General features: G+C 35.4%; 4 protein-coding genes across 6 annotated transcripts; 2 read left to right on the top strand and 2 right to left on the bottom strand.

Moving 5' to 3' along the window:
- Nucleotides 1-2,034: 2,034 nt before the first annotated feature.
- On the top strand, nt 2,035-5,914 carry LOC140831217 (AT-hook motif nuclear-localized protein 11-like). 2 transcript variants are annotated; one of them, XM_073195065.1, is made up of 6 exons: nt 2,035-2,246; nt 2,613-3,121; nt 3,831-3,898; nt 4,049-4,180; nt 5,110-5,271; nt 5,373-5,914. In XM_073195065.1, exons 2-6 carry the CDS (start codon nt 2,620-2,622, stop codon nt 5,592-5,594), a joined length of 1,086 nt encoding a protein of 361 aa, XP_073051166.1. In that variant the 5' UTR covers nt 2,035-2,246; nt 2,613-2,619; the 3' UTR covers nt 5,595-5,914. The 2 variants fall into 2 exon arrangements, with proteins under 2 accessions (XP_073051166.1, XP_073051165.1); XM_073195064.1 differs by having other exon boundaries at nt 2,036-2,246; nt 2,492-3,121.
- A 978-nt stretch (nt 5,915-6,892) lies between these two features.
- On the bottom strand, nt 6,893-10,210 carry LOC140831218 (tubulin beta-2 chain-like). Its single transcript, XM_073195066.1, has 3 exons — nt 9,743-10,210; nt 9,271-9,540; nt 6,893-7,745 (listed from the first exon to the last, which is right to left on the bottom strand). The coding sequence occupies exons 1-3, from the start codon at nt 10,134-10,136 to the stop codon at nt 7,075-7,077; spliced, it is 1,335 nt and encodes a 444-aa protein (XP_073051167.1). The 5' UTR covers nt 10,137-10,210; the 3' UTR covers nt 6,893-7,074.
- A 1,522-nt stretch (nt 10,211-11,732) lies between these two features.
- Nucleotides 11,733-14,897, top strand: LOC140831220 (RNA-binding NOB1-like protein). The gene is made up of 5 exons (XM_073195071.1): nt 11,733-12,164; nt 12,390-13,476; nt 13,701-13,869; nt 14,219-14,335; nt 14,446-14,897. The coding sequence occupies exons 1-5, from the start codon at nt 11,813-11,815 to the stop codon at nt 14,590-14,592; spliced, it is 1,872 nt and encodes a 623-aa protein (XP_073051172.1). The 5' UTR covers nt 11,733-11,812; the 3' UTR covers nt 14,593-14,897.
- Nucleotides 14,898-15,131: 234 nt separating this feature from the next.
- Nucleotides 15,132-22,973, bottom strand: LOC140831219 (probable LRR receptor-like serine/threonine-protein kinase At1g63430). 2 transcript variants are annotated; one of them, XM_073195070.1, is made up of 13 exons: nt 22,434-22,973; nt 22,032-22,170; nt 21,798-21,869; nt 21,555-21,698; nt 21,301-21,450; nt 20,078-20,158; nt 19,919-19,983; nt 16,825-17,076; nt 16,536-16,741; nt 16,305-16,437; nt 16,045-16,202; nt 15,721-15,936; nt 15,132-15,629 (listed from the first exon to the last, which is right to left on the bottom strand). In XM_073195070.1, the coding sequence occupies exons 1-13, from the start codon at nt 22,519-22,521 to the stop codon at nt 15,387-15,389; spliced, it is 1,947 nt and encodes a 648-aa protein (XP_073051171.1). In that variant the 5' UTR covers nt 22,522-22,973; the 3' UTR covers nt 15,132-15,386. The 2 variants fall into 2 exon arrangements, with proteins under 2 accessions (XP_073051171.1, XP_073051168.1); XM_073195067.1 differs by having other exon boundaries at nt 20,078-20,194; nt 22,434-22,971.
- Nucleotides 22,974-26,322: the final 3,349 nt, after the last annotated feature.

Raw genomic sequence — 26,322 nt, forward strand, 5'->3', positions numbered from 1 at the left:
AATGATCTTAGATGAGAAGCGAGTTGTTAATTTTGAGTCAGGGAAAGATGTCTTGCCGGCCGGTGGAAATGGTCGATCGGAAAAGGTCAGCAGGTAAACTTACCGACGGATTCTCAAAAACCGTCGCTTATACCGACGGTTTTTGAGAAAACAATCCGTCGCTAATAGCGACGGTTTTTGAGAAACCGTCGCCGATCTTGTTTTGAATTATTTTAATTACTAAAAATTAGACATTTAGCGACGTTGTTTAAACACACCGTCGTTAATTGCGACGTTTTACAAACCGTTGCTATTAGCAACGGTGTTTTGACAAACCTTTCTACACAAACCGGTTTTTTGACAAACCGTCGCTAGCCGGCCGGTGGTCGGCAGTTCGTCGCTGATCGGCCGGTGCTCGCCGCGGTCGGCGGTCCGTCTGTGGTTGGCTGGCGGCGGTCGGTGGCGGGAAATGGCGGTGAGTTTGAATTTAGGAGAAGGGTAAAATCGGAAAAATATGAGGTATTAAGAGTGGGATAAATAATTTTAGGGGGTGAGGAGGTATTATTTTAACCTACCTAATATAACCTAATGATACCTAGGAGGGATAAGATATGTTTATTTAAAATGAACCAAACACTTGATTGGGCCGAATAAATTAGTAATTCACTCCTAATCCCTCGAACCAAACGGGGTGTTACGGTCTACACGGCACCGGCAAGTGGGTTGTTATTTTTACAATCAATTTTCAGTGATAAAAGTGGGCTTCCGGACAAGACAGATCGGCCCAACTACAAAGCAATTTCCTAAAATTGCTTTTGACTTTGGATAAAAGACTTTGAATCATGCCACAATATTATTTGAGTTCAAATATTGAAATAATATTTTTTGTAATAAAAGTTGAGTATATGTTATTATTTGGTAATTCAGAATCTATTTGCATATTTTAAATATATCCATTGATATTTTATATAACTAGAAAACTTTTTCACGTAATTACGTGCATATGATTTTAAAAATATGATATTATGGAAAATTAGTATTTTGATATTATAAGATTAAGATAATTTTTAAATCTCATATTTGGAGTTTTATTTTATTGTGTTATATTTTTTTCATTCAAAAAATATGATATTACTGAAAATAAGTATTTTAGGAAAAAATTGATGTACGATAAGTGATCATAAGTTATTCTTCCTTCATATATATTAGTAAAAGATGCACATTCTGTTTCAAAGTTGAATTCCATGTAAAAATTATTCAACCTTTAAATTTCAAATTGCTTTGATATAATTATTTGATTAAAGAGTGGTTCTCATATAAGACAGGGGTCAACCTCTATCGATATTCAAAATAAAAAGTAATACTCTTAGCATAAAAAGTAATATTTTTTCATAGATGACCAAAATAAGAGATCTGTCTCATAAATACGACCTGTGAGACTGTCTTGATTAAATTACACTACATATCGATATTCTAAATCAAAACGGGATAATTCGTAAAAAGTAGGTCTGTTGTGTGTCGGTCTCCTAGAATCTTTATCTGTGAGACGGGTCAACCATACTGATATTCACAATAAAAAGTAATACTCTTTGCATAAAAAGTAATACTTTTTTCATGGATATCTAAATAAGATATATGTCTTACAAAATACGACATGTGATACCATCTCACACAAGTTTTTGACATTAACAAAATAACTCTTTTCTAAAAACTTAGCACTCAAATGTATTTTTTTTTTCAGAATTTTCCTAATAAAAAAAAACTCTTTCCCCATAATATTTTTATTTTTGTAACGATAAAAAAATGTAATCACATAAGAACTAAATATAAAATTCGAAATAAGTTTATAAATAATATGAAGTTTTACATTGAATATAAATTATAGAATAGATTGCAAACATAAATGATTATTATTAAGTGGGAATTAAGGAATGAAAATACCAAAATACTGAAAATTTATTATTTAATTATCATATTTCAAATTAAATTGTAGTTTAATTATAATTAGGCAATAAAAGGTATCATCACCACCACCTCACTTTAATTCGAAAGCTCCACAAATTTTACCATTCCATCTAACTTTTGTCGTTATCCTGCAGCCCCTTGCGCCAAACTCACCCTTAGTTCCTCCCACTCTCCCTACGCTCCAAATCTAGGTTTTCATCTCGCTTTCTCCAATTTTTCCTCGGCGCGACCTCGAGTGTGGGTGGAGGTCTGTTAAATTTTAGGAATAGACGGCCGTGGATTTTCGACATTTACATAATAAGGTTTGATGTGTGTTCTTGGCTTTCCTTTCACCTCAAGATTCGGCCTTTTTTACTTCCTCTTTTTCATTTTAGTTTATATTTCATGCTGAGACCTGAAATCTCCAGTTTCTTGTTTATTTAACTGCTTTATGTAATTAATGAAAAACCCATTTTAAACCCTTACAAAATCCACCTTTTCTGTAGTAGCTATAGAATTCATGTTGTGTTTACTGTTTCCCCCCCCTCTTTTCTGGCTTGTTTTTCAGGGATTTTTCCGGATTTGGCTAGTGAGTTTTAGATTTTTCGGATACATGACACATGGCGAAGAAACGGTTTTAGGTGAAATATTTGGAAAAAATTGAATCTTTACTGTTATTTTTTACCTAGTAAATGCATGGATGGAAGAGAAGGAATTGCATATCAAGGCTCAGCTTCGTATTACTTCAATAGAGGTGGAGTCGGTGGATCTGATGGTTCCGGGGCTGGCCCAAATGGACATGGTCCCGGTGGTGGCTCAGCCATGACACAGGCTCGTGAAATACAACACCCCACACCTGTTTTCAAAAATCTTTCAAATCCCAACATCGCAATGCATCCCAATATAGGTGTTAATGGTAGTGCTGTAATTGGTTCTGCTTTCCATGTTGAGAACTCATTACCCAATTTTACTCATGGAATGACTATGGCTCCGGTGCCTGTTGCGCCACCAAGTGGTGAAACTGTGAAGAAGAAGAGGGGCAGGCCTAGGAAATATGCTCCAGATAAGTCTAATATGTCTTTAGGATTATCACCTTTGTCAGCTCCCACACCTCGTTTCGACGAGATAAATCCTTCTGAAAAAAGACGGAGAGGACGACCACCGGGCAGTGGATGGAAGCAGCAGCTTGCTCCTCTTGGTATATTTTTTATTGTAGTTGATTGTGATTCTATATCTGCAGTGTCTCTGACGATTGCTGGATGCAATGCATTTTAGTTCAAGAAGTCTTGATAGTGTGACATATATTAGTGTGTCCTATTACCAAAAATTCAATATTATGGTTATCTAATAGTAATATTTAAAAGAAAAATCATCAGTATTGAACCTCTCCTTAGGAAAGATAAGAAGAGGTTCTCAGAGAGCAAAGTGTAGTTTGTTACTGGACTTGTACGTTGACCATAATTTGAAATGCTAATTTTTACTGAAATATGAGTCTTTGAGAAATAGATGGACCTCAACCTGTTTAGTGCTTTATGAAGTTTCCACGATATGTGTTTACGACTTTTATCAGTGCAGCTACTTAAAGCATAAAAAATGAGCTTTTTCTTTATTTTGTCCTGATATTAATATAAAGTTTGGTGTTTCTCATATTTCATATTAATTTCACGATTGTGGTGTCCTGTTTTTTCAATTTCACCGCATCATTTGTTGTGCCCTTTATGTTTTATGTTCTTCGAATTTTCTCATCCACTCAACCACCATGAAAGGAAAAACAACCGGAAATTCTTATTTCTTTAGACTTGAATTTGGGAGCTATTGGTCTTTTCTCTTTTTTAGATGCAAATTGCTCTATCCACGAATTTTGTGGCTGTGAGAACATTATGTTCTTAAATGATATATTTGATCAGGTGAATGGATGAACAGCACAGTTGGGCTAGCTTTTACACCGCATGTTATACATGTTGGAGTTGGAGAGGTATGTTATGTCTTAAGTTAAGAATCTTCTCAATTCTGGTTTCTGTAAATACATGCTTGATTTGAATATGTTCCTATTACACTTTTAACACTCAAGAGTACCCTTGTTTTAGTAGACTTGCAGTAAGAGAATTTATTGATCTCCCTGCAGGACGTTGCCGCAAAAATATTGGCATTTGCACAACAGAGACCAAGAGCTTTATGCATCTTGTCTGCTAATGGATCAGTTTCTTCAGTAACATTACGCCAACCTAGTACTTCTGCTGGCACTGTCACTTATGAGGTTTAAACCATCCTGATCCTTCATATTTCATGTGCTGCTGTATTTTGAAAGCTTAGGAGACTCATTTCTTTCATCAGTTTTTTAATATAATAAATTTTTTGCCACTAGAATCATCTGTTTTCAATACCTTTCTTTGCATCTTAATGTCTGAGCTGATTATGTGTGATTGATGCAATTTATATCCTTGTGGGGTCTCTGATTTTGCATCTATATGCCCCTTGTGAAGGTGTTCATGATTTTCTCGGTTAATACATATTGTAGTGAGGAGCTACTTTCTTTGTGGAAATTGCAGTGTGTGATATTTGGCCTTACATCGCAGAATTATTATTATTTGCTTGTTGAATTGCGATAAGCAACTTGGTGCCCACAAACTTCTTAATATTTGGAGGTGTGGATGTTTTGGAAGAACAAAAACTCTTTATGTATCTCTGATCAGCAGGGTGGTATCGAATTTTAAAATAGATAGAGTAATTCTGGCAGGAAACACGTCCAATAAGTGCTCTCTTGGTTCAATCAGTATTTATTGAGTTCTCAATTTATGGTTACTGCTAAATGTACCCTGTAGTATTCTTGAATTAGAAATTATGCTGGTCCCTTTTGTTGATTGTTTTTGAAAATGGACTGGGTTGACCTGATTGAATGCGGTATATAGAGGGCCGGGCTTTTCAAATGAATTTAACCAAACTCCATTCATAGCATACCACACCAATTAGCTGCAAATCTATCATGTAATTTGGGATTTGGTTCCCCGAGTGTTGGGATTCTCTCATGTTGAAAAGTGATGGTCTTTTTGCAGTATGGGTTCATGCTACTAAATGAGGCAATCTGTAGGATATTATATTTAATGGTACCGTAATGCGTCACATTTTTGTTCAAGTAAGTCATTACCCGTCTAAAATGAAACCAACATGGCTTGTTATTTCTTTTAGGGCCGGTTCCAAATATTATGCTTGTCTGGTTCATACTTACTCGCTGAAACTGGCGGTCCTCGCAATAGAACTGGCGGACTAAGCATTTCCATTTGCAACACTGATGGGCGAATGATTGGTGGAGCCATAGGCGGTAGACTTACTGCAGCAAATCCGGTGCAGGTATTCATTTGATTTTGCTAAATTTGTTTGTTCACCAGTAGAATTCTCTTTCACCCTTTATATGGCTTTATGTCTCGCCACCGGTAAAATACTTTCTGCAGGTGGTGGCATGCAGTTTTGTATATGGTAGCACTAAAGCAAAGACCAAAGCTGAGTCAGAGACGAAAGACGAAAATTATCTGCTAGAAGAGTCTGCTGAGAAGTCATCAACTCCAGATACCGCTGCTCCAAGTCATCCTAATTCTGGTACGAGTCTTTGGCCACAGGGTTCACGATTGGACATAAAAAATTCTCAGCTCGATTTCGACCTGATGGACGGATGAGGATACTAGTTACAATCAGCACTTGCATATTTTGTGTATATGTGTTATTGCAAATGGACGACATCTGGAATCTCCCAGACTCTGAACTCACCGTACAAACAGTTTCTTGAATCCGATGATCAGTTTGTGCTAACATATGTTGTAACAAAAGTTTTCTTTGTAGGAGGAGCTGCAATGCTATATAATTTTATTGTTGTTGGGAAGTAAAAGAAGGTATTAACTGATATTTCTGTTGAGATTATCGTTGTCTATTCCTGTTGTAAGAAAAAACTCAAGTTCAGGACTCGTTGCCAATGTGTTTTAGCTTTTATTTTCTCGGATATGTTTGCAATGCTGTTTAGATATGAAAGGCGCCTTCATTATATGATATGGCGATGTTGGTACCCCTTGATAATCCTCATTAATTTTGTTCATATATGAATTTAAAATCAAGTTGGCTTGAAGGGTAGGGGAAAAAAGAGAGGATCAATGTTGGCGGTGATTTACTGCCAATAATTTTTTTTTGTCATATTTAAACATTTATTTATTACTACAAATAATTTTTTTATAATGTTAAAATATTCATTAAATAAAGAGAGAGAGATTTTCTTTGTAAAATTATATTTCCAATAATTTTTTGGTAATCCTATGTGAAACACATATAAGCCTATATGTGGATGTGGGATGAATAGATCAAGTACTCGACCATTTAATAGTTTGGGAATTGAATTAGCTCAGATTAATCGATTAATTGTAAACTTATTTCATTCATGTGATTTTTTAATAGGTCGATGCCAATAGAATAAATTCTTGGTGAAAGGGAAAACAACAAAACTTAAGTCGTCTCTCGTCTACTTTTCTATTAATTTTTTTTCCTGAAATATCTTATAATTAATATCTAACATTTGATCCAGAACACAATATCCCCTACGTTAAACAGCATTTAACCTCAGTCTTCGAACAAAAATAAATGAGTGGTACACTTTCTTAAAACAATTTTTTTTTTTAAAATGTAGAAATACAAAAAACTGGTTTGATAGGGTAAACAACAGACAAAACGAAGATACAGAACACAATATCTTCGGTGATGTTTTACGTTTTCTAAACCGAACACGTTTCGATTGCGTTCATTGGGTCGTGTGGGCTTAACCTTATTTTATGAAAGAGATTAGTAAAAAATACTAATATCAAAAGGTATTGTACAACCTTAGAATTCCATTCAATCGGAGAAAATAACCTCATTCCAACTATTCCCTGCCTGCGTATACGAGGATAGGTCCAACCTGGCGCACATGTAAACTTTTGAGTGACAAACTAGATAAAAAGAAAGAAATTTAAAATCAACACTCCAAAATCTCTTAGTTCAAAACACAGTTCAAACAGCAAACTAAAGGTTTAGAGAGTCGAGAAAAAGCATAAACGAAAGCAATATTCAACACATCGACTTTATGATCCATAATAGAAATATATGCAAAAACCACATAGACGTCGACCTCACATCTTATTCTGCCTCCTCTTCCTGATACTCCTCGTCATATTCCTCGTCAGCTGTCGCATCTTGATATTGCTGGTACTCTGCAACTAAATCGTTCATGTTACTCTCAGCTTCAGTAAACTCCATTTCATCCATACCTTCTCCCGTGTACCAGTGCAAGAAAGCCTTCCTCCTAAACATGGCAGTGAATTGCTCACTGACCCTTCGGAACATCTCTTGAATTGATGTTGAGTTGCCAATAAACGTTGATGCCATCTTAAGACCGGTGGGTGGAATGTCACACACTGTAGACTTCACATTGTTCGGTATCCACTCGACAAAGTATGATGAGTTCTTGTTCTGGACATTGATCATCTGCTCATCGACTTCCTTAGTGCTCATCTTGCCACGGAACACGGCTGATGCAGTGAGGTATCGACCATGTCGAGGATCAGCAGCGCACATCATGTTTTTAGCATCCCACATTTGCTGGGTGAGTTCAGGGACAGTAAGAGCACGATATTGCTGAGATCCACGAGAAGTAAGTGGGGCAAATCCAACCATGAAGAAGTGGAGTCGAGGGAATGGAATAAGATTGACTGCCAACTTTCGAAGGTCTGAGTTGAGCTGTCCTGGGAAGCGAAGGCAGCAAGTGACACCACTCATGGTGGCAGATATCAAATGGTTCAAGTCCCCAACTAGTGGAAAAAAGAAAAAGGTTAAAAACAAGTCACCCACCTCAGGAACACTGTAATGGTACATGGAAGAAACAATTAAAAGCTCTGCCTTGAAATTGCTTGATTTATAGCTTATCAAATACAAAGAAACATGCCAGAAACCGGTCATTCAATTTGTATATGGTTGATATAAAAATTAAAAGAGAGCCTAAACCAAATTTGTTGATGCGGATTAAAGCATTCATTTTTTAATAAACATGCAAATGGAATAATTAAGAATCGATGACAAATGATTAGCCCACAAATACATGTATACTGTATTGAGGGACCATGAAAGTAGGTATAACCACGCGTGAGAGATGCACGCCATCACAAGCCTCTCGGAATTTAGGTTTTAGTCAACCTAATACATGTATTCTAATTAACTATCAAGTTGACTCATAAGGAATTGTACTGGTGAGTGGGTATGTATGAGAGAGAATCAGGGTCATGGAATGGGCTGGTTGAGATGGAAGCACACAAAAATAATGTGCATTTTGCTATCTTACTATTCAGACTTCACAGTATGGCAATACTTGTGGGGCTGGTTACGGGCCTAAAAGAAGGAACCCCGTCAGTTGTACACGAGACAAATAAAATATCATATAATGCTTGACATCATGCGGAGGAAATATCTTTAGTTCAATGATACCACAAAACTAAGTAGGATGCTATTTGGAGAATGGCATTATTTACGAAAATGCCATTCTCCAAAATTGCAAATACACCCTTTAATTTTTTTTATTAATTTCATATATTTAAATGTTTATTTCAATACTTTTACTAAATTTTAATGATTTTTTGGTATTATTTAATTTATTTCAAGTTTTCTCATTTTTTATTATTTATTTATTTATTGTAATTGAATTATTTTGATGAACACGTCCGATTCCAAGAGTTTCTTGCACGTCAGCGTCAAATCAAAGACAAATCGGCTCACTATGCACTCCGAGATGCTCTTAATGACCATTTGTGGGAGGAATACTCTAATTCAGAACATTAGTCTTTAAATCATGTGTAGTTTATAATTATATCGATCTATGTATGTGTTTTAATGTTGTATGCGGCTTGAAATTCGATGTCAAAATAAATGAATTATGTTTTAAAAAAATGAGTCACATTTAATTTAATTTGTTTAATATCATATTACATAATTACTATTTTTATATTAAATAATTTGGAATAAAAAATATAAAAAATAAAGAATTTATAAAATTTAGAGAATATGGGTTGGAGAAGATTTTTTAAATAGAGAATACAATACTCTATTTTGGAGCGTAGAGAATGAAAAAATGGAGAATAGGGTTGGAGATGCCCTACAAATCATAAAACCTCCTATCCTTGGGCCAAAAAGCAAGCCCTTGTAACTCAGTATGGGTAAGAATCTAAAAGCTTTATCATGATGCCAAAACAAAATATAAAAGGACAACAAAACAGAAATCACGATGCATGTTATTCCATTAATATACAAGGTTCAGATTAACAAATCAAGGATACGAAGACTTACAACTGGGAGTTGTGAGCTTCAGAGTGCGGAAACAGATGTCATAAAGTGCCTCGTTATCGAGAACCATACACTCATCAGCATTCTCAACAAGTTGGTGTACTGAAAGCGTCGCATTGTAGGGCTCCACCACAGTGTCAGACACCTTTGGAGAAGGGAAAACGGAGAATGTCAACATCATTCGGTCAGGGTATTCCTCCCTTATCTTGGAGATCAGCAGAGTTCCCATCCCAGATCCTGTGCCACCACCCAAAGAGTGGCATACTTGGAATCCTGGATAACAGCACATAGAAGTTTAAGTAAATCACACCACGGCCACTCACAAGCCACAACTACCAAGCAGAAAAACAAACAAAAACGAAGGCCATCGCAACTCAGAATGCTGCAACTAAGTTAAGGCAAAATCGCCAAAAGTTACACAAATAGACCCACCGCAAACAACTGACATAGAAAGCACATAAGAAGTCAATTTCACCTTGGAGGCAGTCGCAGTTTTCCGCTTCCTTCCTAACGACATCAAGCACGGAGTCAATAAGTTCAGCTCCTTCAGTATAATGCCCTTTCGCCCAGTTGTTACCCGCCCCGGACTGACCAAAGACGAAGTTATCCGGCCGAAAGATCTGACCGAAAGGCCCGGAACGGACGCTGTCCATGGTTCCCGGCTCCAGATCCATAAGGACTGCTCGGGGTACGAAGCGCCCGCAGCTGGCTTCGTTGTAATAGACATTCACGCGTTCGAGCTGCAGATCGGAGTCGCCTTGGTAGCGGCCGGTCGGGTCAATTCCGTGTTCGGTGCAGACCACCTCCCAGAACTTGGCCCCGATCTGGTTGCCGCATTGGCCACCCTGGATGTGTAGGATCTCACGCATTTTCGCTGGATTCTTCGTGTGTGTGTGTGTGTGTGTGTGGGGGGGTTATCTCGGGTAATGAAATGGGAATGGGGGAGGGACACAAGTGAGAGGGAAAAGGTTACACTTTTTGAAATTGGGTTATGCTTCGGTGCATCAGGAATTGGCTGCGAAGTTTGAACCTGAATACGTGGCTTCAGTATAATCAAATCTTAAAATTATCATGCATTATTTTATACTTTTTTGTTTGTGTTATATGTTAACCTTCACGTTATAAATTATAATAATAACAATAGACCACGAGGTATTTATTTTATTATTATTATTATTATAAAATTAAATAACAAAATATTGTATCTAAATTTCGGGTCTTTTTTACTATATGTAGATTGTAGACTCTAAATAATAGACCATCCAGCTAATAAATGAATTTTAATATTAAATTTTCGAGCTTCTGCATCGCTTTTTTATTATTGAATTGATGAATGTGGGCAGTTTGGGATGGTAGATGAGATCTTACCTATGTGAACACTGTGCTCACTTCATTTCAACGGGTAAGATCTCGTCACACATACAATTTCAAAAAAAAAAGTGGGTCCTATATATGCATGAGCAAATCTTGGCCATCCATCCTATCATGAGAGCAATGCCCAAATAGATAGGATGAAATAAACTGTTCGGGATTATTACATTATATAGAATTTAATGTAGGTCTCATATGTACTCATCTCATGTATCTATGCCTTTTAAGATGAATTGATCGGATTAAAAATAATAATTTTGATATAAAAATTAATATTTTTCACTTAAATCAACATATATTTCACAATATTTATCAATAAAATAACTAACAAAAATTATACTTTTGCAGTAAAAATGAAATAATATTTTTCATATATCGGATCGAACTGGAAATCAACTTCACAAAATTTACTCATACGACGATATTACATGAGTTATTTTTTGCAAAATTTATTTATAATTAAGTTTGATTGATTGTCACGCGGTAATTGAACAGTGCTATTTGATACCACATCCATATTTTGACCGAAATTTATAAGATGAATGAATTAATCAATTAAATAATATAAATCCTAGTAGCACAAATTCGGTAGTGAGTAGGTCATTTGCGAGACGGTCTCACGAATATTTATCTGTGAGATGGGTCAACCATATCAATATTCACCATAAAAAATAAAACTCTTAGCATAAAAAGTAATCATGATCATAAAATCTGACTCCCACATGTGATCAGTACAATCTATTTCATTGGACTCAAAAACTACGGTTTAACGAATCATTTTTTTGTGATGAATATTTTATTTTAGTTATCTTATTTTTCATGTCAAGGATATTACTTTTATTATATATATAAATAATATTGACATATCTCACGAATAAATATAATTAAAACCGTATCATAGACCTACTCTTTGTTGTAATACATATGTTTATTTGATTTTCATATATAAGATGCTTTATGCAGTTTTTTCTTTAGCGCGATTATGATAAAAAAAAAAAAAAAAAAGTATGATTTACTTTTTTTGGTAATGTAAATTTGTATGTGCTCCCAACCTAAACGCTGTCGTTTTTAACTATTGGTTTGTTTCGAGGATCGTTTTTCAATACCCATATTCCGTTTCCACTTGTAGGGTTTTATTTTCCCACTCTTGCTTCTCCATACAAGCACCGCTGCCATGGAGGTAAGACCGCAGCCCACTGCTCCACTGTGTTGGAGCAACATCCTAAAGCAGCAACCAGAAAAACTACAGCATAGTTCCAGACTCGGCTTCCAATGCGCCGATGCGAATAACCAACAGAGCGGCGTTTTGGTTGGCAGCTGTAAGTCGTCGAAGGGCATAGCAATGGCGGTGGTCGATGCCAATGCCATAATACAGGGCGAAGAGCGCCTTTCTCACGCGGCCGATCGCCTCGTTTCAGTCGCTGACGTAATTGATGAAATCCGCGACCCCTCCTCCCGCCGCTTTCTAAACTTCTTGCCCTTCCCTGTGGATACTCTGGAACCATCCCCTGAAGCCCTTAAGAAAGGTATTTTAACGCTTTTTTTCTGGTTTAATTCTTGTGTGTTATCTTACTTGGTATTTTAATTCATTAAAGAAAAGTTTGTGTCTTTGTTGTGCTATAAATTCATTTTTCCGATCTTACTCCCACTTTTACATCATCATCGTGGAACTAGTAATGTTACATTTACTCGCAATAATTTTATTAGCTCAAGTTTGATCTTAAATGAGTTGAATGCCCCGCGATTTGCAGTTATCAACTTTGCCAGAGCTACTGGTGACTTACAAACACTTTCGGATGTGGATCTTAAGCTCATTGCTTTGACCTATACATTAGAGGCACAGATACATGGGACTCAGCATCTCAAAGACAGCCCTGCTCCTATTCAAACAGTCAATGTCAAAAGGCTTCCTGAGAAAGACTTACCTGGATGGGGTTCGAATGTCCCTAATCTCGAGGAGTGGGAAGCCCTGGAGCATCAGTTTGACAGTGTGTCAAATTTCAGTTCAAAAATTTTACCCGTTAAAGATTTGAACCTTGGGCTAAACTCAGCCGATCAACTTAGTATAGAAAATGTTCCAAGTCAAGATGGCAGTGTCTCACACTTTGAGAGTCAGGAGGTTGGTGATGATGGTGTTAGGAAACCTAGGAGATACTTTCCAAAGAAGACTGAAGTAAAAATTGAGGGGAAAAAGATGGTGGCTGATGGTATTGATGCATCACAGGGACAATTTGATGATAATTCTGGTGATTGGCGACCCGCTGTGAGCCGGAGCACTCACAGAAGATATATCAGGAGGAAAGCCAGACGGGAAATGAGTGATTCACTTGACACATCCAGTAACGTGGAAAATGAAAACCTTGATGATTCTGAATGTCCAGAGCTGCTGATGGAAGAAAGTTACGAGCAAGGGACAGATGGTAACTCTGAAGATGTTAAGGCCCGCAACCAGAACAATGGAGATGTAGACATCTCTACAGATTTTAATATGATGAAACTGGAAGAGGAATCCTTGGTATCTTTTCAGAACTGCAACGAACTAAGCAATTCTAGTGAGGGTTTTGGATCCGATAGTATCAAGCTGACAGATGCTGCACAGGAAGATGTTTCTATCATCGATGAAGACCTGCAGAACTTGGAGATAAGAAGTCAGATTAGTGAAATGGCTGATACGTCGCATATGGATGATATAAGCAGTGAACAGAGCTGGACTCTTAGGTCATTGTCAGAATCCAGTGTAGCTTGTATAACTAGTGACTTTGCGATGCAAAATGTGCTTCTACAGATGGGTCTACGACTTCTTGCACCTGGTGGGATACAAATTCGCGAGCTTCACAGGTACATGTGCAATTCTTAGGCGCATCTCCACAAGCAACCCTGATAATGATCTTGGCTGTTTCTTGTTTTATTATGTTTGTGGTGAACTATTTTTATTCACATTGGTCTAGCTCTTATCTGTTGTTATTCGTCTCCTTTATTTCAAGTGATGTTTGGGTAATAACGATGTAACTTTGCAGTTTTATTTTTTTAGTGATTTCACTGGTTTAATATTTTTTCTGCAGGTGGGTTCTGAAATGCCATGCTTGTTTTAAGGTGACCACCGACATTGGCAGAATTTTCTGTCCAAAATGTGGCAATGGCGGCACACTACGTAAAGTAGCTGTGACAGTTAATGAAAATGGTATCGTGTTGGCTAGTCGTCGACCTCGCATATCCTTGCGTGGAACAAAGGCAAGTATAGTTCATCTGTTGCTAACTTTGAAAGTAACAATGGAAGCTTTTGGGTTATTATTCTACTTTCCTTTGTCACTATCAATACCTGGGATCTAATTTGTAATTTTTCTCCTGTGATATGCTTTCTTTCTCGTGATATTTTACTTCAAATTAGCTTGGTTTTGACTAGAGAAGTTCTTGCTGAGGTCAATCTCCAAATGATTCACCTTCCTTTTACGTGTACCATTGTTTGCCAACGTGTTTGCCGCTCTTTTGAAAGTTGACGTACAACCAATTGTGTATGTCAGTCAATGAATGTTTTATCGAAAAAAGGTTGCTTAGCTCTGGTAAATGGTCCTTTTTGCAGTTCTCGTTACCTTTACCCCAAGGTGGTCGAGATGCGGTTACAAAGAACCCCGTTTTACGTGAGGATCAGCTACCTCAGAAGTTTCTGCACCCGAAAATAAAGAAGAAAAATAAGCAGGTCGATTTATCTACATAATTTATAATCAATGCCTTTTAATGTTATTTCTTCATCCTGTAAATTACCCTGTATTAATATTCTACCCATGTTTTGAATTGTTTGTTTTGTAGGATGACGACTTCGTTGTGCCGGATGATATCTTCCGCCATCACACAGATAAGAAAGCTCCTCTCCAACCTCCAGTGAGGAAAGCTTTGGCCGTCTTCAGTGGAAAGAGGAATCCTAATGACAATCATTTTTCACGTCCTAAATGTTAAACAATTCATTTTGCTTCAAGATTCATACAAATGGTGGTGCATTAATTTCGTGATGGCCCTCTATTAGACGAGGTCTGATGTGATGAAACCCGGAAATTTTCGTTTTTGCTTCTGAGTTATGATACAGGATGATCTGTATATTTTTGTTTTCCCTTGCCGAGGACTTACCTGTCGCACAAGGACTTGGAACAATTCGGTTTTAGGATGTTACTATCATGGAGTTAAATGGTACAAAAGTGAAGGAGAACATCGAGATTGAATTATATTTGGAAATGAAAGTTTTATTGTTCTGGTTGGATCTTCAACTCGTTTTACTTTATCCGCCCTTTGACACCATTTCCATGCAAAGTTCGAAATGCCAACTCATAAAATTGTAGTTCAATGTAAAAGATAAAAAGGTACTTTCGTTCAAACTGTAGAACACCCAACTCAGGGAATCGGTCCGAATATTAAAATCTGTCCAAGTATTCTCGAGTGAGGTCGATTTGATTTTGGCTGCTTGGTTTCTGGTTTTTGTTGCAAACTCTAGATAATTCGCAGAAGCGACAAAATTACCCCCTTGAATTAACCCGCTCAACCTGTACTACCTACCACAACCTTGAAAAGGCAAAGATCGTACAAAGAATCGAGAGATTTGCCTAACCCACGATTCTTACAACACGCAAGATTTACGAGAACTTCGACGCCTCAACAAGATCGTGAGAGATCAAAGAATATAAAAAAATGGGAAACGAAAAACATATTGCTACTCTACATATATGATTATGATTTATGTTGTAGAGTTTGAATCGACATCAAGATAGAGTGAGCTCAGCCCAAGCCAAAGAAGACACCTTGAGCTCTGCAGATATAGATGTATCGATCCCGGTTTCCAGCATCGAGCATAGATCTTGCATCGATGTCCTGGTGCTGGAATTGGGACGGATGCATAGATTTGCCACTTCACAAATCACCTTCAAGTCATCCGAACTGAAATGTTTCAGCTCGGGGTCGACCACGTAAGACATAACATCAGGCGATTCCAAGAATTCTTTAGCCTGCATGAGTTCAATTTTAAATAAAACAATTTCCCTTTCAAGAATTAAGATAATAAGAAAGGAAAAGTTTAAAAAGTTGATAAATCCTTACCCAATCAACTAAGCACCCTTTATCTTTGCAGTATGGAGGTCTACCACTGACGAGTTCGATTAAAAGAATCCCAAACGCGTATATGTTTCCCTGGGTATCAAGACAGCGTCTTTCCAAAGAACTTGGAAGGATACAAACATCACCTTCGTTACTTATCGAGCCCGAGCTCTTCTCAGATCTGGATAGAATCGTCTTCCAGCACTCAAAATCAACTAGCTGCAAGAAAATATAAGAGTAATCTAATAAGAAACGGATAATGGGATTTGGAAGTAGAAGAACAGGCCTTTTTGATATTCATATGACTGAACACTGATCTATAGTCACCTTGGGAGAAAATTCATCGGTCAGATAGATAGAACCCGAGTTTAATTCAGATAAAGAAAATGGTGGATTAAGTTCCGTGTGCAGATACTTAAGCCCCCGCGCGATGCCGATAATGATTTTCATACGTCTAGTCCAAGAGAACTGGCATCCTTCTCCATCTGCGAGTTACAGAAATAGTGTCATTTCTCGTCAGGGATGTTTAAAAAATATAAGAAGTTCCATAAAAAACGGAGGAAAAAATACATCAGAAATTAACTTACAGTGAAGGTGCTCGTAAAGAGTCCCGTTCGACGCATATTCAAACACCAGCATCCTCGTAAATGGACTGCTTTCTCGACAATATCCAAGAAGTTTTCCAACATTCTCATTATTTAACCTTGCCAAATCTGCCACCTGAACAATGATTAACACAACTCCAAAATCTTATTATCCACATGAAAAAGTCGAGAAAAAATCCATAAGTTGCTATTTACCAAAGAATGATCTAATACCTCGTTCTGGAAATAAAGCTCGAGATAGCCTGCCCAATTCTCTTCTTTGATACAAAGGGATATCACAGCAATTTCAGATCCACCTTTCAAAGTGCCTTTGTAAACCACACTATCCGGAGAAGATCCGATGATGTTGCTGAAATCTTCACAGGCTAACTCCAGTTCTTGTCTGCTATATTTTGGTACATCTTTCAGAGCTTCAGAATCTGTTAGCAAACATTTCATTCAGCTTTGGCACCAGTGAAAAATGACAACAAGATAACAAAATATACACAGACACCTCATTCACCTATGTAAATTGTCATGTACTCCTTTGTACTTGAAGATTTCTTCCAGGGCATAATGATAGAAGGTTTGCTCTTCCATTTCTGAATGGCAGCTAAAAGAGCCATGACAAAGAGAAAACCTACCATTACTCCGGTGACTATTTCAAGAGCCAAGAGCCATACAGGTTTTGATGCATTAGCTATATGTTTTGTTCTGTCTTCAGTAGGCATGTGTGTTGTGTTAAGTCTTGGACGTGATTTCGAAGTTAGACGGCCTGCAATGAAAGTTTCATCAAGACTAGCCCCAACACTGAACATATATTGACACAAACTCGTGGCATTTTTAATTGATTTTCCTGGAAACATATCCATATCATTTTCAAATATTTACCACAAATATAAATTTACCCCACTTTCACGCTCCTCTATGTAATTATTATTAATTTAACTCATCACTCATAAAAGAAAATGTGACACCCTAAAAACAAAGGTGCATAAATGTATTTTATTAGTATAAATTTTACTATTTTCACTTTTAAAATTTTATCACATTATTTTTCGGTACAAATTTTATTTGTCCAAAATATCTAGAAATACATTAAAATACATCACAATACACCTAAAAATTCATCAAACACTATGAGGTTCCCATTCCAAAATCCAATACCCAAAATATAATAAAATATTATAATTGAGCTCAATATATATGTTAAATAATTAAGTACAATAATTATTAAGTTCAATATAAGATAATTAGGTTCAATAATTAGATACACGAATATAATAATATTAAGTTTAGATAAACATAACATTTTTTTTCATTTAATAAATAAATAAATAAATAAAAATAATAATAGAATTAAGAGGGATAAACTTGAAGTTCTCGGCTATAAATATAGCTGAACCTTTCCTCTCTCACAAAAACCAACCGAAAAGACCAACCAAAGAAAGAACGAAGGAAGAAAAGGGAAGGGAAAAAGAGAAGAAAATAGAAGAAAAAAAGTTATACCCTTTCCGAAAAATCCCAATAAATCACCAACTATTCACCTCATATAGTAAAGCAATATAGCACTGAAGGTGACGTAAAAGGATCGCTCAAAAACCAGAAAATCAAACAAATATATTCCGCAAAACGACAACGGTATCCCGTATTCAAGCTAAGTACTTTCCGCTCATTTTTCTTATTTCCGCTCATTTTTCTTATAGCTACACACCAAACGAGAGGTTGACTTGAACATAAAAGTTGTACCTCTTGTTGTATAGATAAGGTACATACCGTCCGTCGTCCCAAAATATTGGCGGAACTAACATTTTCGGAATGCCAGAGTACCTTAGTTAGCCATACGACGATATTTAAATCTGGTATTGATGGGTTAGAATTTGACAAAACTTTCAACAGAAGAATTAAAGATATTCAAAAGTTACATAATCTGGAAAAAATCCGGCCGCGCGTGGCCGCCGGAAGGCCAGCCACACGTCGGAAACGTCGGAGCGTGTACCTCACGTACCGTCGGATCGGCGATTTTCCGGTGGCCGAACATTCCTGGTGATATTTCCGACTTTTTGGCCAACTTTCGTAATGTTTGGAGATATATTCTAATTAATATGAATTTTGCAAACTTAAGTAAAATCAACCGGGTTAAATTTTGAGCAAAAAATAATCTGGAAATGATCAGCTAGTTACTTAAAAACTCTAACATATAAATATCATTCATAATACATTTTTAGGACTTGCTCCAGCATCTCGGATTATTAATCAAACCTAAACTGTAAGTTATCAGGTGAAGAAATTACTATTCATTCTTCTATTAAAGCCTTTGGCATTTGGGCTGAAAATTTCAATAGCATTTATTTAATGTTCAAATATCATCTATAGTTCATTTCAACTACTGATATATTTTCTTGCATATTTATGAATGGATTGATATACCATTAATGAATGGAGTCATGGACAACAGATTTCGGTCCGGAAATTGAGTCCACTGGACAACGTGGCTTTGGCCCGGAAAATGAGTCCAATGAACAACGGGTCAAAAGTCCCGGGTATATGGTTCATCTGAACAGCGCGTACCGAATATTTTGGTCCGGAGAATGGTTCACCTGGCTCGTAAAAAGTGCTCAATTAGAGCCACCAATGTTAATTTATGGAATTTTCATTTATCTATTATTTCATTGCATAGCATTCATAACATCTAATTGTTATGCCTATTACTTCATACATAATTATAACGAAGCGCTATTTTAATATATTTAAAAGCTATATACTAATTTAAACTCACTAAGTCCTCAAAGACTTAACCCTATGTTTCTTTTCGTCTATTGTAATTTCCAGACACAGGAACCCCAGAATTGGAACAGGAGGAAAATAACTGAAGCAGAAATAAGAGTATTTGAAAGTTGTGATGATCTGTTTATAAATAAATGTTAAACTTCCGTTGTAAAATAATTGTACATATATGAAATAAAAATGTAAATATTTGTAGATAATCTTTAAATGATTATAGAAAATATTTAAATTTCTATCTACAATGTCTTTTTAATAATAATAATGGAAAAAATAAAAATAGCAGTTCAATAAAGAAAGACTGTAGAAAATGTGGCACTGAGTAAGGGAATAATTATGAATTCCTAAACCGGGCGCCGCAGAAAATTCTATAATTATATGATATTTTAAGACAAAACATTATGTTTCAAATTCTAAAAGATTCACTTATCAATAATTATCAAAGAAATAAATAACCAACATATTAACATGATAAGTTATGAAATGGCATCTATTAGAAAATGGCATTTTGGGAAATATGAGCAAACGTAAACCACATTTCCTATATGTCTCCCAAAAATATATTTCCGGAAACATTTTCTGCGAACAATGGAAACATATTAAAACATGTACCTCCACCATTGTTCAAGAATTTTAAGAGGATCACATGCAACAAAAACTTATGACACCAACATTAAGAAATGCCTATGCAGAATTACGAGACTCTATGCAGTCATTTCATCTATATTTTTCGTTCTTCACCAAAAAGATCATTGAACTTTCACTATCTATATGTTTCCTTAATGGCAAAGCTAACATAGATTACAGTAACATTAATTACCAAGGTCACCTACCACATTGTGCAGGAGGCCTCTGTTTGGAATCCTTATCTTGAAGGCAATTCCCCCGAAAGCTTGATCTATATTGAAAGTAAGAACATAAAGTAACTCACAAGAAGGGCAAGAGCAATAAGAAACTGATTAAGTGGGGGCAATGTAAAAAACACAAAGTACCTCGAAAGATATGCCAAGCATTTGGGTATGCTTCCGATCAAAAAGTTATAAGAAAAGTCGGCCACTTTTAGCTGGGACGAACTACACAAACCCATAGGGTTGCCGTTTAGAGCATACCTGGAATTATTTCAAAGAGGCAACACTAAGAAATATGTTCTTAGATTGAATATGCTAGGTATTCATCGAAAGTGTACATAGCGAAGCAATCAGATAACAGTCCAACACAGATACGAGTCCACAAATTCTTCACAGATAGATGAGGGGATTCTACAATCCTAAAAACCGAGAACCTTATGTAGACTTCATTAGGATAAGCTGACTTTTGGCAATAAATAAGTCACTACTTCTAGGAGGTATCACAATAAGAATATAAGATCGCAGGTCAAGACAGCGAATTCCATGATAAAAATATTGCCAGGAAAAAATAATCGAGGGACAATCATCCATCAGGGACAAACATCTAAGAAACATAAATGCTGTCATGTATTCCCCTTTTTCCAATTAACACAAAGTCCAGTGTTCTAAAACTTGGGCTAGACGTCCGCCTTAGCACCTCGTAGGCGCTAGGCGTCACCCGACCGCACCGAAAATGGGCTAGGCGGCCAGCCTGGCCGCCTAGGCTGGCCTAGGCAGTTAGATTTTTTTGGGAATTTTTTTTGGACTTGTAATTTTTGAAAGCCCAATTAAACCAGAACATAACATAAAAAATATTTATAGGTTTCTTCTTTTAATTTTTTGGTATTGAAATCCCAATTAAAATTACGATTTGTTGGCTTACATTTGTCCTAACACACTACTCTCATCTTATTTGTCTGCTTTCTTCGGCACACATAAGAAAATCGAACTAGACCATAAAGATAATTTTTTTGTTTATTTTGGTATCTCTTGCATTGCCTATTATCCTTACCAGCCTTGAGCAGAACAAGTACGAGGAATGGACACCGTGTTAATTGGATTTTAACAAAATTTGAGCTGAAATGTATTCTAACGACCATTATAAGTATATTGATAACGTGAAATCCGTTTAGCGGTGCCTAATCCCCGCCTAGGCAGCCTAAGCTCTAGGCGTTGGATGTGGCATCCGACTAGTGCCTAATGAATTTTAGAACTTGACACAAACTTAAAGAAAATACAAGATAATTTGCACAAGGAAATCAAATTCAATTTGAGTAGGACAGAGTATTCAAAAGCTCAAGAAGTCTGTGAGAGTAATTTCTACTTACGTCGCCTGCGTATTAGATGAAGATGCTGGCCCATTACTAGCAGGGATAGATCCCAAAAGCTTATTCCTATCGAGTCGAAGTTCCTCAAGGTATTTCAAGTTACCTAATTCAGAAGGTATCTTTCCAGTCAATCCATTGGAGCCAAGATTTCTGTAAAAGCAGAATATAACAGTTAATTAACAGTAAGAAAATGAATAAAAAATAGTATAAAACTCCATGAATGAGTTTCGATATCTAGTACTCAATCCACGAACATTTTCACTACGGCAGTTAAGCTTCCAATCTCGGGTGGAATTGTTCCAGTTAGCTGGTTTGAACTTAAATCCAACACCTTGAGTTCTTTTAAAATGCCGATTTCCTTTGGTATTGTACCGATCAATGAATTCCCACGCAGAATTCTGTAAATGAAAGACAGAAACAACCAGTCAATGACTCAATATGACCCCAGCTTAACAATTATCAATAAAATCCAATTTGATCGCATAATAAGAGCTTACAACTCTTGCAAAGCTGAGAGCTGGTACAGCTCTGGAGCAACAAAACCCTTCAATGATGCCCCGGATATGTTGCTGCAATTTGAGTGATGCCACAAATGAGAGTTTAGTTTGACAATAACATCATACTGCTACACACTCCCACATTCTCGCCATCAATCTCATTAATTAAAGTATATAAATTCTTGCATTGGTGGTCACAATTTTCTATTAAATAGAACCAATGGAAAATCTTACATCTTTATTACATTATCCCCAGCCATAGAACAAGAAATGCAAGACCAATCACAAGGATCCGAATCTAGAGAATTCCAATTCGACAGAATCAGCAGCGGGTCCTCAATAATAGCTCTCTTAAAGGAAGTTAAGGCTTCAACTGAACAAACCCACAAATTTCTGATAAGAAAGTTTTCAAATATGAACTCTACTCAACAATTTGCAATAGCCACATTCTTAAATTCACTTGCCACGTTTCTCAACAACAAAATCGAAGATGTTTACACAATTACGTCAGATAATAGCTCCGACAAAATTGATTAATTATCCATCACATTACTTAATAAAAAAAAAAACTATGCTTTCGAAGTAGCAAGAATCAAGATCTGTGGAATAAAATACAAGTGAAGGGGTAAAACTCGCCTTCATTCTTCGGAAATGCAGCAACACAATCAGCAAGAAAGAGCCCTAAACTCAGCAAAAGAACTTGACATGAAGTAAAGCATTCCATCTTTTTCCAAGATTTCACACACAGAAACACTCAACAGCTTGACGAACCACCCATCTACAACAGATTAACAGAAGTCTTGGAAAGAAACAAAGAAAAGATTCTAAAGAGTTAAAAAGGAAGTGGGTCAAGAATTGGAGAAGTTAAAAAGAAATCTAAAAAACCAGAAGAGGATAAGCAAGATTCCCTCTTTCTTTCTTGGTGAAATGAAAAGGATTTAAGAAACCAAAGCGAGCAAACTGAACAGAAATCTTGGATAAAAGAATCAGCAACAACCCGTGAAAGCAAAACCACTGAAAAATGGGAGTGGATTTAAAAAAGGAACCCACGAAGAAGAGAAAGACTTGAATCCAAAGAGAGGTTTGGTGTCAGAAACAGAGGGAGACAGGCGGTGAAAGCAAAAGAAAAAATGGATAAAATGATGAAAAAAAAACTTGCAAATTCGAGTCGCGGAAAGAGCTGGATAGAGTGTGACGGTCATGATTTTGTCTGTTTGTGTTTAAAGAATATAAATTGACAGTTATTATTTGTTTACTTGCCTGTCGTTTTTGGTGGGGATCCAAGGTCGGAGCCCGAAAATGGTAGTGGTTTAGTGGAATAACAGCTTTAACTTTAAATTCTAACTAATTTTCTATCAAATCAATTTATTTTATTTTACATTTTTCCCAAAAATCATCGGATTTTCAATAATCATTATGCTTTCCATTCCAAATCATAAATATTAAAATTTTATACAAAAAAAGGGATTATTAAGGAGTTTAAAAAAATTGTAACTCTTTAGAAAAAAATGTGACTCTGCGAAGTTAATATCATTATTATAGTCAAACATATATTTAATTATGTTTAAGTTAGAGGTATGAATGAGTTGAATTTCTAAAATCTTTGAGAATCATGTCTAGTAAGCTCGTAAATTTTCGAGAAGTGAACGGACTATTCATCGATCTAGTTTTGTAGATAATCTTATTAGAATAAAATAAAAATATTTGCAATATATGATAAAAAAAAAAATTAATTATGATATGTTAAGGGTCTTTGGATGAGTTTGTAATAATTCGAGCTTGAAGCTGAATGACTTGATCAATGAAAACATATATTTGATTATACTTATATGAAAAATCACTCAATATAAAGTCGGCCAGTTTTTATAAAAATACATATCTGGTACTTATCATATAATTTACAAAATTCTTGTGAGACGATCTAATGTGTCGATTTTATAAGACGAGTTTTCTATTAGAATCACCCATTAAAAAATATAATTTTATCACCCATTAAAAAATATAGTTTTATGTCAAAAATATTATTTTTTTATATGAATATGATTGACTCGTCTTAACGATAAAAATATGTAAGATCGTCATATCAAATACCTACTTCAGACAATTTTGTTTAATGATTTTCCTAGAAGAAGAGACAAATGATTATTTCAGAGCCATTTTTTTTTATGATTTTGAGACTCATATGTTTGTTATTTTTTGGGTTGTCCATTCTATAATTTTTTTTTTTGTTAAATAGAAATTATTTTCGTGGATTAATTTATTTGTAGAGGATACATCAATCACAAGCGATGTTACTATCATTAGACAATTATTGTGTGTTTTTTTTTCATTGGCTCAATTATTGCCTTTTATTTGAACTGGATGTATCATTTTGCACTAGATAAACACAAACATACAATATGCAAGATTCTCTTAGGAAAATAGGTTGACCAAAAACAGGTAGATATTCATTAATCACTAGTAAAAAAAAAGTAGTAAGTTTTTTGTGAGACGATATTACGAATTTTTATTTGTGAGACAGGATCAATCTTATCGATATTTACAATAAAAAGTAATACTTTTAGCATAAAAATAATGGTTTTTCATTGATGACACAAATAAGAAACTCGTCTCATAAAATATGACTTGTGAGACCGTTTCACACAAGTTTTTGCCAAAAAAAATATCGATAATTGGTTTTGTTTTTTTTTTTTTATAATCTATCTTGCTGGCCCTAATTTCACATCTCTAAAATTCAATGAAACAATATTTTTTAATTTTTTTGTGAATTTTCTCTTTATCTAATCATTAAAAGATCTATTTGAATTTAAAAAAAAAATAGATGCTAATAACATATCGAGTAGATCTCTTGTAACTAAAATAAAATAACTGTCTCACCAAATTGAGATATTAGATCGTCTCAAATAAGTTTTTTATAATATATTGCATTAATATATTATAATGCACAAAAGAAGACGTGCTATTGTTTTAAGCTTGAAGGGTCCTCATGACAATCCTTCCAAGCAAGACATCACAAGATTCATTATTATAAGTTTCAAATTATTTAAATTTCATTAAATATATACTCCTAATTTCCAAGCTTCCTATCATTATTTTAAAGAACGACAACTGATGATGTGTCGATCATTGATAGGCTCGGATAAAAGAAAAATTCTGCTTTATTTTTAGAAGAATAAATTAAATTTTCTTTCTACCTCATCTCTTGGCGAATTTTTTTTTTTTTAGGAACGAGCGCTTGCGACTTTATCAAAAGCTATAGAGCTGGTTGTAATAATACAAGTCAAATCTTTTAAACGGCACAACAGCTCAAGCACCACGGTTAGATCACTCTACCAAACAGGAACAATTATTGTATCCAACAATCTCCCTCCCAATAATTACACTCTTTGCAATCATTGAGAATCGAACCCCGTGACCTTGACTCTAATACCAATTGTAGGACCGATCGCTTGCCGCTTTACCAAAAGCTATAACTGGTGTTAATGGTACAACTTAAATCTTTTAAACCACACAGCAGCTCAAGCACCACGGTTCGATCACTCTATAAAGCAGAGACAATTATTGCACCCAACAATATAATTGAAATAACAATAATAAATGCATTTCGTTATGCAAATTATATGGATCTCTTCATGTTGCCATTTTTACTGAAACAATCTTTACACTTCAGATTTTAATCTTTTTAATTTTTTGAAAACAGTATAATAATGTTCACACTACAATTAATTCGAAGTGGATACTCTGTAATAACTTTTTTTTTTTGAATGAATGCATTGCATTGGCAGCTGGAAAACATTAAAGGTTGTTCTTCTATTGGGCCCTTTGATCTTAATTTTATTTTCAACAGACAACAACTCAACAAGCCATAATTTGTCTTCCAACATTATGGAGTATTTTATTCAGTGTTCTAAAAGGCGATCGTCTAAGACTGCTTATATAGTTGTTTATTACTTTGATTTTCAAAAAGACGATGTTTTTGAGCTCTATCGACGGCTGCTTAATTTAATAGATTTTTTTTGTTTTATTTTTTAACATTGTTTTTTTTTTTAAAAAATCTGTTTGAGATATTTTTAATCAATTTGTATAAGATAAAGATGATAAATATGTCATTGATTTTGAGTTTCAATATAATATAATAGAATTATTGGAGTATAGTAGAAGGCAGAAACTTGTGTGAGACGGTCTCACGGGTCGTATTTTGTGAGACGAATCTTTATTTGGATAATCCATGGAAAAATATTACTTTTTATGCTAAGAGTATTACTTTTTATTGTGAATATGAGTAGGGTTGACCCGTCTCACAGATTATGATCCGTGAGACGGTCTCACATGAGACCTACTCATAGTAGAATTATTGGAGATATATGAAGATAAATAAAATTAAATATTTAAGTAAAAAAACCGTCAATGCACTATAAGATGGGTTGTCGTTTGTCTATCGTGTTTTAGAACATTGATTTTATGACACAAACTCAAGAAATTGGTAACAAATGTAAAATCTATGAACAATTTTATAAAAAAACGA

Source organism: Primulina eburnea, chromosome 4 (assembly GCF_022965805.1).
Source record: "Primulina eburnea isolate SZY01 chromosome 4, ASM2296580v1, whole genome shotgun sequence".
In the NCBI taxonomy this organism is placed as follows: Eukaryota; Viridiplantae; Streptophyta; class Magnoliopsida; order Lamiales; family Gesneriaceae; genus Primulina; species Primulina eburnea.